General features: G+C 39.7%; 1 protein-coding gene across 3 annotated transcripts; it reads right to left on the bottom strand.

Moving 5' to 3' along the window:
* Positions 1-75: 75 nt before the first annotated feature.
* ccdc50a (coiled-coil domain containing 50a) lies at positions 76-17851 on the bottom strand. Of its 3 annotated transcripts, XM_058638480.1 has the most exons (13): positions 17510-17851; positions 13905-13967; positions 11157-11286; positions 9216-9306; positions 8667-8769; positions 5313-6167; positions 4398-4546; positions 3490-3537; positions 2698-2841; positions 2513-2595; positions 2321-2430; positions 2208-2228; positions 76-1773 (listed from the first exon to the last, which is right to left on the bottom strand). In XM_058638480.1, the coding sequence occupies exons 1-13, from the start codon at positions 17562-17564 to the stop codon at positions 1754-1756; spliced, it is 1872 nt and encodes a 623-aa protein (XP_058494463.1). In that variant the 5' UTR covers positions 17565-17851; the 3' UTR covers positions 76-1753. The 3 variants fall into 3 exon arrangements, with proteins under 3 accessions (XP_058494463.1, XP_058494464.1, XP_058494465.1); XM_058638481.1 differs by lacking the exon at positions 2208-2228; XM_058638482.1 differs by lacking the exon at positions 5313-6167 and having other exon boundaries at positions 17510-17845.
* Positions 17852-18649: the final 798 nt, after the last annotated feature.

Raw genomic sequence — 18649 nt, 5'->3', positions numbered from 1 at the left:
CAGTACTGCTGCATGTCCTCAATAACAAACATTTCACACACACAAAAACGACTGCACAGTTTAGAACACAACTCATACTTTCAGCAACATTTATTGCAAAAGAACATGAAAGCAGCTCTGAAACCCCATCCGAGTCCACCTGAAACCAGTCTCAGTCAAACAAAAAGCTCAAAATAAAATACGTTACATCATCTCTATTCAATATGAACAGAAAATAAACTCAAATAGGTCCCTTATAGTGACATACATTCATGTCAACTTTCCAGCTACACTTGTGTGAATTTCCCCTCCGTCTAAATGAACTTCTATTGTGGGATTGTTTGCTTGTTCTGAAGACAGGAAGAGATTTCTGCCTTTGAGACAAAGATCAGAGGCCTTTTTTTCCAGGGAACAAAACCTATGCAACAATGAGAGGAAAGAGCAACAAAATACTGTATAAAATAAAAGTCTCCCTTTTTGGTTGGGACGCAAGAATCTCAAATTTGCCACAATGGAACACATGATTTGGTCACACAAATTTCATGAAGAAAAAAAAGCAAAACAATTACATTTAAATAAAACAAAAGCAGATATTCAATCGCACACTTCTGTGCCATAAGCACAAGCATGAATTCAGGTTTGACACAGACAAGCAATGTACATGCATTTCATTTCTGTTGTTATGAGCTACTTTAGGTTTGCTAATGGCAACTGCTAATAAAAAGGGGCAGGGAATTCATAGACGATCCAGCAGAATAGGAGCGAGCACTTATTTTGTTCATTCACAAGAAGAAGATTATTGTCTTTTTGTGGCTTTAGCCCTTTCTGACTAAAATCTGAATAGAAAGCTAGACAATTGGATATAAAGCTGAAATGCATGTACACAGTTGTACACTTTCAGTAAGCATGCACATAGAAACAGTGAGTCATACACAGAATTCCATCCGACCGCTTTTAGATTAAGGGTTAAAATGTGCTCCTCACAAGCTGAAAGCGCCGACAACCATTTAAATGTCCATAGATCATCACAAAGCTCCACTTCCTCTGCTCTGGAACAAGGTGGTAATAATGTCAAAACTACCAGCATCTTGATAAAAGGCTATTTTTTTTTAGTTTTGTTTTAATACAGCAATGGATATGTACTCCTCCAGAGTCATACTTTGTGTGGCACATGGACAAGGCCTGCGGAGTCTTCGGTGCACAGCATGACAGGTGAGCGCACCTGCAGCACGGGTGATACAAAGCAGCTGCCGTGTTGGTTCTAAGACACTGTAGCATCCACGGGGGACCAGACAGGCACGTCCCATGAAGAGTCATGAGGAAATCTGAGATTAAATCCAGCAATGAGCCCCTGTGATGACATGGTCCACAGATGAAACATCAGCACATGATCAGCACAGCAAATGGAGAGCCAGTTCCTCTACTTCAACAGCTAAGAATCATGAGAGTTTATGTCACAAGGCTGCTCTTTTGGCATGTCTTGATCTTAAGTCAGATAAAAGAAATCATATCAATCATAATTTAAAAAAACAAAAACTGTGCGAGTGTGCTTCCAGCACTCACAGGCCCATTTCTTTAATTCTGGGCAAGATTTGGAAAATACATAAAAAAATAAAAATAAAAATAAAATACCATTGCAAAGTTAGATTGTCCCAAGGCTTTTACCCAACAGAGTGCAAATGGTTAAAAACAAAAAAAAGACAAATTTTTATATATATTATATATCTGTAAAGAATAACGGGCCAACGTGTCTGGATGTGGAAGAGAGCCTGAGTCACCGCTTGTGATAGGCACCTGAAAAACAAACAAACAGAAGAGATCAGTTTTTCTTCATCAGATTATTTCTGCTGCTTACACTAACAAAGCCCTCAGAACACAGATTATAACATGCTCACTCGAGTGTTGCAAGTGGTGCGAACCATGAATGTCTTGACAGTTTCAGCCTAATTAGTGAGGATTTGCAGCTCTGGGATTTCATCTCATGCATAAAAGGTGCAGTTGGCAAGATTTTGTTTTGCCATTAGTGATCAATAATTATAATAACCTCTTAGTAAAATGTACTGAAGTGCTATCACTAAACCATTTTTATGTAAGAAAATGGTTTTCTTAGATAAAAATCTAAGAAATCATGTCTCTAAGATTTTATCATATTAAACAAATGCACATTTTAGCCAAAAATTCAAAATGAACACTTTTGTTGTCAGAATATATGAAGTCAGGACCCTCACCTTCATCACACTTCTGATATGCTATAGGAAATGATAAAGCAATAATTTACTTAGAAAAATATTGAACTGGAAAGTACTTTATGTAAATAAACACAGTTACATGAACGTCATACCTTTGTAAGCAGCCTCAGGTCTCGCAGGAGCACGCTGGGGGGCAGGGTGGTCCGGGTAGCCATAGCCGGGGTTAACGTTCTCATAGTTGTGTGCACGAGGCTGAGGAGGCCTAAGACGGGAAGAGGATAAGAGAGAGTGAAAATGAATGTAATGCTTGACTTTGTACTTACGGAGTATGTATGATTTCGTACTTGGCAGGCTTGTTGTGGTTCTTCTGCCTCTGGTATTCGTACTCATCTCGCGTTCTAGGTCGAACGACTTCTTCTGAATTTGGCTGGAGACAAACAAAAATGAGGGTTTTTGTACCACGGTGGAAACACTTATATTTCACCACAACAAGAAAAACTAAATTTTTAATATGATTATGGAAAATTACCCTGTAATCGCCCTCTGGCCGCCTCCTTTCCACTCCCATCCTCTCTATGGCCAACCTCTCCCTCTCTCGTTCCTTCTCCTTTTCCCGTTCTCGATTCTTCTTGTACTCTTTTTTCTCTTGTTCCATCAGCAGTCGAGCGATTTCCTGCCACATCCAAACAGAAGGCACTTAAACCACAACTTAAACTCAATACCATGTACAGCGAAGTACATGTCCACTTTTAAGTATTAAATAACTTAGGGATTAACAGGATTCCCACACATCAAAGTAACATCAAATTCATGGACTGAATGTGCCAACACAGTATAAGATGGGAGGGCAACCAGTAATTTTTTATTGATTCTGACCAAGTGATTGTTCGTGGGATCGTGGGCAAGCAAGTCTTTTGAATTTTCTTTGTTGAACCAGAGATCTTGGAATTTTTATTTCCCAGGCATCACATAATTTACTCACTTGCTTAATATTACTCGCTCATTGTTCTGCACGGTCAACGGCAGAGACAGACAGTGGACCGTGTCCACAACACCGCAAGTATGACTCAATGTCCGTTCTGCATAGGCCTAGTCTGCGTACATCAGGCAATGCATGATGACGAGCTCATGAAACAGTAGGTGACATCGTAAAAAACAAATAACCCAGTTATTAACACTGGATTATGGATCCTGGATTAAGTCTCCTTACATGATGTCTATTTAAAACTCAGATTACATGACAAAGCTGATTTAATTGGCAGTGCAGAGGAAATTAAATATTAGAGCAGAGACAGTTGAAGAAACTTTTCCAGCCTCTCACCTCATCCTGTGCCACTTGAGCTGCACGGACCCCATGTACCTTGCTTGCCTGAAAGCAGAAAACAATCAAAAAGTTACGCTTTCTCCAAAGTGGAATACATTGTTTGGACATTATAACACAGGAAATGACAGAGACTGAGGCCCTTGTGGATGCTTTTTTTGTTTTGTTTTTAAAAAAAACAGACAGACATCAGAGTATTTCACTTCATCATAGCATATTATTCCAGTACTTGGAATAAGTTTAGGATAAATTATCATTTGTACTACGACAAATTAAGAATTGTTTGTGTTTTTTTAACATGAACCATTACGGTCTTGGCAGATTGATGTACCATAATTAGTAGTAAGTTATAGAAATTTTGCACATAAAATTTGTCACTGTTGGTCACAGTTCAGGCCAGGTTTGGACAAGTCCATTTTCATTTTCTGTTGGTGATACAGAGTAAAATAGGGTAGACTCAAACTGCATTACTTAAAAATTGCTGTAGTGAAAATATGGTGCAAATGTTTAATAAATAGATCATAGTACATAGGCTATTTAAACCATCCACTGTGGATGTTATCCTTTTCCTCGCACAATGGTTGGATTATGTAAATAGTTAACAAAGAAGTTTAATGATGAGACTGAAATTATATTATGCATGCTGGTGATAACTCATAAGGTGTGAATTGTGTGCTTGGGGCTGGTACTATAGTTCTATAGCTTCCTTCTGGATGTAACGTCCAGAATGTCCTTTCCCCTGATAGTAAGGATAGTAAGCTTTAACTTACATAACAGTCATGTTTGGGTCCGTCTGACAAAAAATACAGTCTGCTTTGGTCAATATCCTCTGTGGCTTGGTCAGGTTCAGACCGAAAAATAAGTTCAGAGACAAACTCTAGTATAAATAAACAAAAATATTGTCCCACCTTGACTTCTTCCTCTTGCAGCTTCCTGGCCACCTCCATGTCCTTCAACTCCTGCTCTCGAATATCCAGCTTCGTCAACCCCTTGGTGGCCTCATTCAGCTCATACTCACTTTCGATCACTGATCCACTCCCTCGGTGCACAATACGACCTGTGAATATAACAAATAATTAGGCCTGCAGCTGCATATTTGCAATATAAATTGATCGATTCCTTTTCATTTTAATTCATTGTTTTGTGCTGAAGGCATCGGAAAATTATATTAAAAAATCCAAACCAAAACATTTACGTGAAACAGAACATTGGTGAATCAACACAGAAAATATCAAATTCAACTTTTTTGAAAGGTGCGTTTTGATCATGTTGAAATGAAATCATCCAAATCATCAAAAATTTCTATCAATGTCTAACTGAACTGATCATTCAGTATTACTATACAAGTGGATTAAAGCCATACGGCACCCAAAGGGCTGCAATGCATCTTCACTGGTGTTTATCTTTGTGTGTTTAGTGTATTAAAAGTCAATTAAACCAGCTCTCCAGCAGTGAAGCCCTTTGGGAAAACCACCTGGCTGAAAAAAAATTAAGGAGCCATTTTACTAGAAAATCACAGCACACATTTCAGTCTGAGCACAGTGTCAGTTTTGCCTTGTAAACAACAACTGAAAAAGCAAGAATGAGCGAAACCCACAGCACAGAAGCAACAAAACCAATCATTTCAAATCAAATTAAAACCTGAATCATAACAGGAATTACTATGAAATCTTTAACGTCCAAAGGAGCACAAAGGAAATTAGTGTCTTTATTAGTGACACCCACACTGCAGTAGATCAACCCACCACCAGTTTGCGACAGAAGGAAAGCAACTCAAGTACACCACACACAAACAGAGCCCAGAGGGAGGCTCAGGGTGGTACCTGTCTCGCTGTTGGGATGAGTGTAAATGCGTTCTCTGCTGGGACCCTCCCCCTGCTGAGTGTCCAAGAATTCCTTGCCGTTCCCTCTCCCTTCATCACTCCTGGGTTCTTCAAACACCTCTTCATGAACAGAGTGTTTGGGTGCCCTGCCCTCCCTTGTCCAGTCCCTGCTATGACCTTGCTCCAAATAATCCTCATCAAGTCCTCTCTCCCTGCTCCTGGTTCTTGCACGTTGTCTGTCTTTTTCTTTCTGTTTTTGCCGGTCTCTCTCTCGCTGTCTGTCCAGACTATGTCCTCTATCTCTGGATTTTTCCCGGTCTCTTCCTCTCGCCCCTCTGAGGTCCTGCTCCCTGTTCAACCTGTGCTCTTTTTCCATATGCTTCTCCCTTTCAAGGTCTCTGAGCCGGTCTTTGTCACGCTGTCTGTCTCTTTCTCTGTCCCCGGCCTTGTCTCTTTCTATGGGTATATGTGGCTGAGGTGGTCTGTGTGGTCTCTCCTTCCTCCTCACCACTCTCTCTTGGTCCTCCCCTCCAGGGCCTCTGGTTCTGCCAGTCTCTGTGGGTTCATACTCTGGGTACCTGTCCCCATGCTTGCCTTTAGAGGGCAGCAGGTGCTCTGGATAGGGATCTGCATGCCTGCTTCGCCCCCCCTCTGTCAAGTAGTGCTCCGGGTATCTGGAACGGCTGTGGGGTGCTGCTGGCTCCTGCCTTGGGTATCTGCTCCTTTTGGGCTCCGTTGAGCTGTAATCTGGGGAGTAATCACGATGTGAGCTCACTAGAGCATTTGCATCATAATGACCTGGTGATGTTGATGCGTGGCGAGGGTGTTTGTCCAAATCAAGAGGTCTTCTTGCAGCTGAGCAGCATAGACATGAAGGAGCAAGGGTGGAAGGAGGGCAGAGTGGAGAGAACGATGATGGTTGATGACAACATGAGGTGAAAAATGACAGACGAGAATGAGTTAGGCTGAGCTGATTAGTAAAGCACTGAGCTCCACATGGCACTGACAAGGACAGTGATGTTTAAAAGACGGAGTAAATGCAAGTATTAAGAATATAGGTATTAGACTTCACCCAAAATTTATATTAAAAGTGGAAAACCTCATCTTTTCAAACATTTTATGCAACGTAGTGAACAACCAATATGTGTTAATAACACTTTTGAACATTGTATTTGACAGCACAATGTTCATTGTTGAAAATCAACAATGAACATTTCGGCAACCTGGAAAATACAGCGCTTTAACCACAGCATGACTGACTTAAGGAAAATAATTGAACTTGAACAACATGTTCATCAGTTAGACTCCATCCTGCGGGGAGTTGGCCTGTGACTGACAAAAGTTTAAATGAAAACAAAAGAGATGAAAAACAAGGAAGCACACAGCAGAGGCAGGTCCTCTATGCACAGAGTCAGCTCAATGGAATTCCAGCTATTTAAACTGCTACTTAACGTCTAATGGACTCTGTTGATGTTTAAAATTTTAATTAAAGCCATGCACAGCCTGACTGACATCTGCCACATAGGGGTATGGCTGGCTGTTGCTCTCTTCCATCTTATTTCACTTTTTAATACATCTTTTTCATGTCTGCAATCTATCAGTTGAAGACATACTCATTTATGTGCAACCATAATCCACTGGATTTAGAAACATACAGCTAGTCGTCAGAGATCAGCCAATAACACAGCGAAATTAACAGCTGAATGACATCACAGGAGTGCACATGTGTAAAAAGCTTTTTTTAAATTATGTAACCCATAACCGGGTTGTGAAAAAAAACTCTAAGACTGAGTCTTAAAACATTTGTGAAAGGCAACACTCTATTACAATTTAATAATGTCTCTTGTTACTAACTGTTAGGTAACTCCCTTAGAGTAGTAGACAGAGTAAACAAAGCAACTCAATCTTTGTTCCTTTGTAAGATCATTCACACGCCTGCAGTTGTATGTACATTGAATACACACAAACTGAGCAGGGAGATTTGATGTGGCTGGCTATGCAAAACACAAGAGTGCACATCAAGGTTTAACAACTTTTTCATGGTTAAATTCAAGCACTTTTCAAGCAACTTCACAGGTCAGTTTTCATGTTTTTCCAGCACCTTACAGCTGTGGTAAATTACATATTTACTACACCAATACACTGAAAGATATAGTATTATGCTACAAAACAACCAAAATCCAGATTTAAAATAATCACACACACACAAGCGTGGTCAGATAAGTTTTCATTTAGACTTTCTGACTTAATGTATTCCTTCATCTAAGGAATGAGGAACTATTTCAACCACGCTATCCAACATTCAGTAACTTTTCAAACCTTGAATATACAACTTCCATGCACAGAACAGAGCAAGTGACAAATATTCTAGTATAGAGAGAGCAGTCACACTCAGTGAGGGCAAAGCGCCGTCTTTAGAAACAGACAGGTGTACATGTACAGCTGAAGGCACCAGTCCTATTTGTGTCAACAAATAAGTCACATGACTGTGCCTATGCAACACTGTGTACACTTCAAACCCCACCCAGGAAATTACTCTCATTGCCTCTCCCTGTTTTGCATTGCATGGTTTCCCTATACAAACAACTGAGAAGTTGGAACAGACTAAACATTATGTGTCGCTATCATTAAACTTAAGGACCAACACAACAGCAATCTGCCAGTGGACGTACTGGGTCGTCAAAACAAATTTCTGAGAACAAAAAAGGAAGGACAGAGAGAACAGAGTGGTTTCTGTTGTGAAGTTAATGTTCACACCCATTGATTGTGCACAATCGGCCTCTTGGTATCAGTCAGCTACAGAGCTTAGTTGAAAGAGGGCAACAAGAAAAAACTAAACTTAAAATGAGTAGCTCTTTCCCTTAAAGCTCCAACAGGTCTCCAGAGAGATGAATCATGCCCACAAGGTACATGAAAAAAGGTTTAAAGTGAATTCTCATGAACAAAATGTGTTGGCTTTGAATGGTGATTTTTTTTTAAATGCACTTGGCTCCTAACTAGAGATTCATACAACATCTGAGGTTGATATCTATTTAATCTGCATCTCAAAACCGGACAAATTCATTTCCTGTTGTTTTTGTTCTTCAGTAGCAACTCTAGTAGTAGTACTCTAGTCTATCTGCTTAACACTCCAATATATTTGTCTCAAGTCACTCAGCACCAAAAGCACACTCTACATTAATGCATAGCTTAAATAAAAAAAAAAAAACTCAGTTGATGAAAAGAACAGCATATATATCCCTATGTTCTCAAACTCAAAGACTCTTAGGGGTAATAAATAAATATTAGACACACACGACACAGCAACAGCCACACATTAGCATGAGCCAATGGGGCTAATGGAGCTCTCCCCACCTCCGTGATCCTCAAAGTAATCCTCCTCGACGTTTGCCTCCAGTTGTTTTTTCCTCCTCTTTTCTTCTTTCATCTCCTTCTCCTGTAGTTTACGAGCTATGGCCTACAAACAAAATAAGGCAACAGTTAAACGTGTTGGCTGACATGAATATGAAAAAAGGACAAATCTGTAACAAATGTGTCATATCACTGAAACTTTGGAATGTAGTTTATGCAGATTTTAGTGGTTGGATTCATCATTCCCTGATGTTAGATAAAACAACACAGCAGAATCCAATTAAGCCAGTTAGACAATTTTTGTTATTATTGAAAGAGACCACAGAATCCCGATCTCTGCTTTTCATTAAGGCTTTGTTACTATGGCTTACATCAGTTCAATGATCAGTGAAGTGACCCACCCATCATAAGCGATCAATAAATCCACCTGTCAAGTCATTGACAGGTGGATGTATTGATGGGTAGATGTGACCCTACAGTACATTGTGCTTGAATGTGCAAAAATGTCTCACACTGTGTGTGTGCATGTGTGTGTGTGTGTGTGTTTCTCACCGCATCTTCTTCTTCCTGCTGTCGTTGTTGTTCTGCCTGTCGAGCCAGTTCTTCCTGAATCTCCTGGGCAATCTCATTATCTTGGCGCTCGCTGAAGTACCCGTAGGTTCCCATGCGTTACAAAGTGTGTATGGGGAAGAGGGAGAACATGACATTAGATAACTCAACAATATGACTAACACTTAACATGTAAACATGTAAAATCCTTCTGATGTGGATTTGAATTTGCCACTTGGTGGATGTATGCCTCCTCTGACCAATGCAGTTTCAGTCTACATAAGGTTTTCTAGACTCATGACCTGTTTGTTGGTTTAGAACTAATGTAATGTTTAACAAGCCAAGAAAATGTTTTGTGAAGCCAGCGTGACCTTGAATTTTAACCACACAAATCTAAGCAGATAATCAGTGAGTCTGAGAACATTAAGGCCAAACATGAAAGTGAAAACATTCCCAGGATAACACCTTTATCACACACCGAATTACATCATCTCCATGTAGTGAGTACAAATAAATGTTTGAGATAAATGTTATTTTAAAAAAAAAGAAAAAAAAAAAAAGAGATAGATGTTATGAGACTTCCTACGGGTGTTCTTGATATAAAGTCAATCACCTTGACATTTGACCACCAAAATCTATCAAGTGCATCTTTTAACAATAGGAAGAAATTCCCCCAAGGCCCACATTGTGTTTATAAAATTAAAACCATGGTCACAGTGATATTTGATCTTCAATCAGCAAATTCTCATCAGTTTATCTGAGAACACAATGCCTTGGGCCACTGTCTGTCGCTATGACATAATAGTACTTCTCTCATATTTGTTCAATGGGTAATGCTCTGTAATGACCTGTTATCGTTTCTGTTGCGATCTATTAAACATTTTTCTCAGTACATCTCAATCTCAAATGTGCCAGTATTGACTGATTTAATATGGATGACTGAGATTTTCCCAGCACTGGCAAAAACCAAAAACTCTCAATCCCGGCCATATCATAATATGCCATGTATGATGAAATATTCTATATTGCCAAAGAGCACCGTACACACCTAGAAAACAACTTTGAATCCATCAAAGATGAGAGAAAAATGACATTTTGATAGTGGCAGGAATGGGTCTGACGCACAGCTGAGCTCGGCAGCTCACTTTGGTTCACTCACATCTATAAACAGCGTGATTTTGACAGCGAAAGAATCTCCCTGGAGGGCTGGTGTGCAAAAATTGTTTTTCCGTGTGTAGACATACATGAGAGGTATAACAGCTTCACCAGCCAGCGCCTCACCTGTTTTTAACCCTGCAGACGATAGAACACTGTTGGCTGTTGCATCATACATGTAGCATGCCTTCATCACTACACCCTGACAAGTGAAACTGCACCTTCCTGTTTCTCTGATGTTAAGTCAAATGTGCAAAAGGGTGAAGAAGCACTGGCAAGAGCAGCGGGGTGGATGGTAGTGTGAGCTCTACGCATGACAAGCAGAATTGGCTAGCATCCGTGGTGGAGCATCTGGCCTCTTCCTAGGGGTGCAACTGCCATAGCTTGCTATGTATGTGTGTGTTTCAAACATTGACCTGGTTGAGCTTAATTGTTAATAGCAAACAATTACAGAGGAGATATAAATCCATTTTACACTAGTGCGACTGAACACAGCTTTAATTTTGTGAGGCCAATGTGGCTGTTGTATAGTTTTGGCTATGCTTACACGTATATGTACATATGCAGTCACATAAAAAATGTTACATAAACATTACACCAGCGAAGATCTTCTCTATACAGAATTAGATGATTTTTATTGCAACTCTATTCAATTAGTTTTCTGTCATCTCAGCCACATGCTCCCTTAGCCAAACAAAAAAAGCTATGTCATCCATTACACAAACACTATAAAAAATGTGGTTTGTTTGTGTATGTACACGTGACTTTTGGTGTGAGAGAGACACCCACATGTCAGTGTGCTGTTTCTGGTTCTGGAGCTTGGCCCTCTTGTCCTCCTCCTCCTGCAGCTTCTTGGCAACCTGCAGGTCATTCTGCACCAGGCGGCTTTTATGGACATTGGACGCCAAGTGGCTCTCAACTGTAGACACAAACACATAAACATTAGCGTTGCTCAGCGTAGGTCGGGTGGCTGTCCTGCAGTACAAGAGGAATTAGATTGATGATGAATAGCAGAACAATTATGAGCTTTTTTACAGATCCACACTTTCTTGTCTTTCTTCTCTGTAAGGAGAAGTTGTTTTGATGGCCTGTAGAGAACGAGATCGAGGACAAGACACTTCGGTCTCTGGTAATAAACAGGGAGCACTCTTAGTCACTGAGAAATGAATGTTCGCAGCTGAGGCATCGTTCCAAGGCTGTGTGATGGCACGTTGTGGGCCATAACAGATGATAAATCCTGCTTGCTGACGCACTCCAAGTGCTTTGTAAGCATGGAAAGCATCACTCACCTCGCTCAGTTCTGTTTCACCTGCCTATCGATTTGTTCCAAGCTTTCATGTGAAAAACGCCAAATTACATTTGGCAATTTACCCTGCGAGAGGCTCCATAAAGTTCCTGATCTTTCATTGGTCAGATTGAATGGGGAAACTGTGAGTCACAGCTCTGGCAACTTGGTAAAAAGTCAAAGGTTTGACATTGATCTCTTTTCTTTTTTTAGTATGACGCTGATAAATTGTACAAATTTATGACTCCACAACAAAAATATTTGAGGACAAATCTGATGTTGCGGCCCAAGATAAGGCTATCATTTATCCACTGCCACGCTTTTCAACAAGATAATTGATTCATCTTTCATCGCAGGAAAAAAACACGACCAGACACCGTAACATTGCTTAATTTAACAAACTCAACCTTGAAGAGGTCTCCCGTCATTCAGAAAAAGTGGAGTGGGGTTTGATAGACTAAACCTCAGACATATAGTTGTACACTAAAATAGAGAGAGAATATTCCAGAAACGTGCCATAATATTTTCCATTCAACATTTGTATTCTGCAGTGTTTCACATGCCCATTATTTTCAATGGAAATAGGAGCCAGCTGAAAACTGCGTGTGTCAAAAAGTCACCTTTGGGACGACCATCTGTTGATTTGACCCAGGATAAAAGGTACACTGCATAATTAGGACTGTCAGGCTATGCCTTAATGACCTTAAGGGGTCAAAAGGGAAACAAACATTTTTCTAGCTCAAGTCAGATCAGTTAATGAGGCACAACAAAAGGATCAAAGGGAGATGAGCCTTGGTTATGGGATCACCCAAGGCTTTAACATGGTTAATGAAAACACAAGCCAAGATCTAATCAATCACAGCTAAAACACACAGCTGACATTTGGCCTTCTTTCTTGCGGAGCTTCCAGCATAATTGATTCTTTAGACAATATATTCATGGACCCACAACAGTAAACTGTTGTACAGAAGAGCGAAGCATTTTCTGTACATAATGTAGTGTTGGATGTTTGTTCTTGCTTTTTTAGTGCAGTTGGCATCTGTAATGTTGCCTTACTCTAACTTCTTCTCTATCCGTTGCATCTACTGGCAGGTTTATTGTCAACACTCATTCCTCAATCTTTTCAAATCAAAAAGTGCACTGAAGAAATCTGAACATAATAACATAACTTAACAGCAGCCTCTGTCTGTTCTTTCCTGTCACTTAATTGATGTTCATTTGTGTCTGGTGAAAGGAAGGTCTTATTTCTGGGTGTGCATCATGGCAAAAATGTTTTTAGCTTTAACCACCAGTAGACAAATAGCAGTCCTTAAACACTTCTAACCCTGAGCCTTCCTTTCTGTCTCTATGAACATCCAGACTAAAATGCTACCATGGAGTTTTCAAACTAAAACAGCAAACTGCATTTCTAAACTTCTCAGTTTTAGGTGCTCCAACACACCAGGGTCGTGTGGATGAAAACAAAAATATAATGTGGATGGATGTAATACTAATCACTGGGGTCACAGTGGAACTCACCAGAGAGCGAGTGTCTTTGTGTATTTAATCATGTAAAAAAGCATCATGACAAATGAGCTTGCATAAAGGCAGCAGCTGATCTAACATTAGATGCACACACAAAACTGTTAGGGACTGTGCCCATGTGCACGCAAACACACACACAGAGTCAGTTAGAAACAACCGTCAGTGAGTTCAAGATAAAAACCCTCGTTGCAGTTTTAACATCCAATCCTGACTAAGGCTTCTCTGTGAAACAGCTGCAGCACACATTATTAATGTGATCCCAGCAAATCACATACACAACTCTACTGTATTCTACCACTGCCTTGCTTATACAGGTCTGCTGTGGCTGAAGAAGGGGTTAAGCAAGATTACTTTATTTTACTGACAGACTTAACACATATTCCAAATGGGATACGTTTGAGAGAGGGTTAGTGTTTTTACCATTAAGGTCCAAATACATATTCCAACTAGAAATGCAGCAGGGGAAAAAAAAACAGCACAATAGCTCTGATGTAGAACACACATGACAATAAATTATTTAAGTGTTTCAACAGACTGTAGAAAAAGGAAATGGAAGTACCCATGAGCTCCATGGATTTTTTCCCCCCGTTTAATAAAGAACAGTAACCATCAAAGGCCCTTTTTCTCTGAAGTTTCACATGCAGTCATACTTAGGAACACAGAAAGCAAAAAAACAGATGTTTAGAATAAGAAGTCACATGCCCCTTCAGATGAAATAAGTCCCTTACTTTCTTGTTCCTGGAGGTTATAGGCCAGACAGTGGTCCTCAAGCACGGCAAAGTCTCGGCACACTGGGGGAAAAAAAAAAGGAAGACACTGAAATGTAAAACAAACCTGAAAAAAAAGTTCTTACTCAGGCTAACTCTAAACAATGCACCTGATTTAATATTAATATAATATATTAGATGTGATGTGTGTTAGGTGTTTCAAAACTTGACATATATGCCTACATGATTATTTGAATAGAAAAATGATTTACAAACAACCAAGAACAGGTAGGCTACTTCAACAAATTAAAACTGCAGTGTGTAACTTTTAAATATAAAATGTTACATTAAAACCATTGTTCGATAAGTTCACACAGTGATGATTAAGTATATCAGCTCCACGCCACTCTGTATGGCAGTGCATCAGTCTTGTTTCATCTGGTGACATTATTGTACTGAACATGGTGTCAAGAAAGACAGGCGGCGGCAACAGCGCAATTAAAGTAATAAAGGATGACGGCTATAAACAGGCTGAAGTACGACATAAACCACATAGAAGTGCCCACAAAAAGTTGCTAATGATCAAAAACCCAGTTGTTCGGCAGCTCGACCAGATAAACACATCTTGTTCCTGCCTGACCATCTACTGCCATTTTTGTGATATTATTTGCATCACCACAGACATGAAGTGAAACTGTAAATGAGGAAGCACAGGTCTTACTTTGGCTAAAAACAACACTAAGAAGAAAGCAAGCCTTTCCTTAACTTAGAAGTGCTGTAGACATGTTACTGACAAGCATATGTACATACAGTTCCCTATAGCCTTTTGTGTGATCACCTTACAACACAGACATATTCAGGTTGTAACATAAACATGTGATGTACCCAAAACCCTGCTCATCAACCAATTTATTAATTAAATTAATAAATCAAACTTTTGAAATAAGCAATATGTGAAGACCAACAGACAACCTGAGATCTGAAACATGCATCAATCACCTGAACAAATGCTTCATGAAGCCAAGTGTGACTAGAAAACATGATCACTTGGCCAAAGCTCAAAGACACAAGCAACACCATTACATCAAAAATCAAGTACTCAATTATACGCATATCTAACATGCCAAACTCACAGTTGCTGTGTAATGACTGTGTACTGAGTCATTGCACTTTGCCTCATCAAACCTACTGAGTATTATCCCGTATGAGCCAAAAGTACCAAATGTAAATAGATTACAAATTAGTATCACAATGACTGGCCAGAAATACACTGGTACATTACAATAATGAAAATATGTAGTAATGCTTCTTTTCCATCTCACACAATCGTAACACCACAATTACAGCACTTTCCATCTATGGTTTCAAAATCACTGATCTGAGAGTGTGAACATTCATTCTGGAAAACAATGGTTAACTGTTGTAGGTTGGGACTTCTCCCCTCATAAAACTCCAACACCATCACCACACATCAATCTAAAGTGTTCTGAAAAGAGCCAGACAACTCTTTTTTTGTTATTCTCCCTGACTATTTAGGATCTATGAGTCTTTAACTGTTGAAAGTTTTCTTAAAAACAGAAACTAATCATAACCTCTGCTAATTCCGGATGTGGAGCTTATAGCACAACATGTACAATATGTACTGAAAGTACGGCAGCTGCTTCTACGGTTCAGTCAACATGGATTGTTAGACATTCTTAAAACCCTGAAGTATGAAACACTTCTTCAGTTGCAAAACTTAAACCTCACCATCACAAATAGGGGAAAATAAAGCCATGATTTCATCTCAAAGGACGCCATTCACCACCCTGCTGCTCTTGACTTAAGAATTTCTTTCACCTAATCTTGTTTTGAGAAATAATGAATACACATACAGTTTATTCAGCTGTTTTAAAACCATTATTTGACACTAATCTTCTATTTAAGTCATCTCCTAGTTTTCCTGCACAGTCCAGAAGCTCATGAGCCATCATCTGCTCTCACAAGTATTACTCATTTTCTATGTGTTAAGATACATAGATCTAAGAAAACAAGATTGGACCCAAACAAACATCACATGAGTGGGGCATATTGTCTGAATGCAGCAGAAGGGAGGATGACAGACAGGGTGAGTGGTTGCAATACTCAAGGGAAGGGGAAGATATCTACTAAAGCCCCCACATGCTTCAAATCAGTATGGGATTTAATTACACATCCATTTTCAACCATATGCTTAATCTTCTTAGCAAAGAAACCTGAGATTTGCCATGGCTAGTGCAGTAAAAAAACAATGGTTGTTTTTAAACTGTGCTTTAAGTTTGTGAGACAACTTCTTTCAATAACCTTTAAACCGCAACACTTCTCAAAAGGCAGCATTTAACCAAGAGCAGGATTTTTCAACAACAAGCAACATTACCCCAAGATAACCCCATCCCTAACCCAAGATATTTAGGTTCACACATCAGCACCACAACAGACAGTTGTTTGTTTCAGACATGCAGCTTGAGCTTTCAAAACACAAGCTCAGTTAATCTGAGAGTAACAATACAAGAAAACGTGATTTCTCACAATATTTACTGTTTCAAATACACAAGAGATGACACTGAAATTTCCCCAGCATCTTTTTTCAGCCTTTCCCTCTGCAGACTGGTCATGCAGTGGAGACGTCCGCAAGTCTCTGACCAGAATAACAAGCATCCTGTTCAACAGCTGAGTACTTTCCACCAGCACAGCATCTTAGCCAATATCTGTTTCAGTGTAAAAGCTCCAACTTTTACCTGCTTTTGTGAAAGAGTATGGAAGCAGTAGTTGATAATGGTTTGGGGTGTGTACAAACGTCATGTGAGAGAGTGGTAGTGAGGGAGTTCAAATTTTTTAGAACAACGTTTCAGAACACTATACAGATTTTACAGCCAAATGCAAAGTGTCAGATATGAATTTCAGATGCAAAGATTGTGTCCATTCATCTACACAAGGACAAAAGAGCCCCAATACTGTCCTAGACCTGTGGCAGTATCACACCACACGTCTTCCAAGCAAACATCTTTGACATACTTTGGTCAAGCACTACTACCAGCTTCTACAAAACAGGCTAAAGGTATACATAGCCTCAAAAATCAGCGTGAATCTCACTCACCACGGATGTGGTCTTCACGACCTGCGTTACTTTAACAATAAATATCGTAGCGTGGACTGGTTATTGCGGTGTTGTCTTACCGTGAGATTTTGATATTGTCATAGATGTAATACGAAATTGGACACAGCAGACTAATTGTGACATGTATTAAGGCTATAGAGTCACCCACCTACAGTGTTTTTAACCCACACGACTTCGGGTCTGCCACCATTTCACCACAGTCAGAAACTGTCACAAATCATTGCCCTACCCCGTTGATAAAGGATAATAATATTATAGCCTGGACATACATTTAATCTGCCACAACACCTGCACCACACAGGTTAAGTGGTCTAAACTGAGTCGTGAGAAATAACGTTAATGTGCTAGCACCCACTAGCAAAGGTGTGCTAATCATAACCGTGGTGAAGGCGACAGTAACACAAACACCTGTACTCATTCAGTTCATCAGCTTAAGTGCTAATGCTAGCCAGCTAGCTACGTCAAACTAGTATGTTATTATGGACGTTACCCTCTTTCACTCCAGGTAGCTTTTTCTGGTCGATGCTAATGTTACATTCAGCCATGATGACGCCGGTAGTAAGTTAAAAAAAAAAACAACACAGCCCAGCTGACGGTGAATTATACGTCCACGCTTCTTCCGAAGGTTAACGGCAGCCTGATTGATTGCCTTGACTCATAAACCCGATTGATGGTTCAGGTGCTGGACGGCCCTGTTGATTAGTTTCGGTAGCCTCTCTCTCGCTCTCGCTCTCTCTCTCGATACGTCGCCGTTGAGATTGTTTGGCAGCTGTTTTACTGATGCTAGCGTCAGATTTTCTCCACGAGCGTCCCTCCTTCCTACAACCTACTATCGTCGAGTCAGACACAACAAACACCGGATTTTCTCCTAGGACCTTCAAAATAAAAGTTCATATATGCCACGTATTCTGCAGCTCTGATTCTTTTTTTTTTTTTTTTTTTTTTTACCTCTGATAAAGACTTTTTTCTATTAATAAGCTATTTCAGATTACAAAATAATACATTGATTTATGAAATTATTAAAATGATATCTATAGGTCACACGGTTGGTGTAGTGGTTAGAACTCTTTACAGCAAGAAGACCCGGTTGGAACAAAGGCCTTTCTGCATGGAGTTTGCATGTTCTCCCTGTGTGTGCTTTCTCCAGGTTGTCCATGATATCCGGGTTCTCGTTTCCTCCCACAGTTCAAACTGTCATTGATTGTAGGTGTGAGAGTTTGCTTGTTTCTATATGTGGCCCTGTGATGGCATGTCGCCCTGTCAGCTGGGATTGGCAGGATAAAGCAGCACCACCTAGGAGTCACTGGTGCGTGACTATTATTGATAGAAGTGTAACTACTTAAATTGCAATCACAAAAAATCACAAAAATTGCCTCATTTTAATTTGCACTTTCATATTCAAAGTGAAACACTAAATGGGCTGATACTGCTGCAAAGTAGTCAAACAGTTTAATGGCCTAGGTTTTTTAAATATAAATTATAAAATAAAAACCAAATATCACATGATTAACACTATTCAGATATATATATATGTATCCAAAGATATCTATCTAAAGATTTCTTTAAAATATTGTAAATGTTAAAAAATATTTTTCTTCCTACACACTATTGTGGCCCAAGCAGCTGCTTA

This window comes from Solea solea, chromosome 9, assembly GCF_958295425.1.
Source record: "Solea solea chromosome 9, fSolSol10.1, whole genome shotgun sequence".
NCBI classification, from domain to species: domain Eukaryota; kingdom Metazoa; phylum Chordata; class Actinopteri; order Pleuronectiformes; family Soleidae; genus Solea; species Solea solea.
The sequence above is the reverse complement of the archived record's forward strand: the minus strand, read 5'-3'. Positions and strand labels throughout refer to the sequence as shown.

Coding starts and splice junctions, on each gene's coding strand:
- ccdc50a (XM_058638480.1), bottom strand. CDS start 17,564: ATGGCTGAATGTAACATTAGCATCGACCAGAAAAAGCTACCTGGAGTG. Junction 6,168..8,666: donor TTACTTTGAGGATCACGGAG/GTGGGGAGAGCT, acceptor TATGCTGCTCAG/CTGCAAGAAGACCTCTTGAT. Junction 2,842..3,489: donor CTCAAGTGGCACAGGATGAG/GTGAGAGGCTGG, acceptor TGGATGTGGCAG/GAAATCGCTCGACTGCTGAT.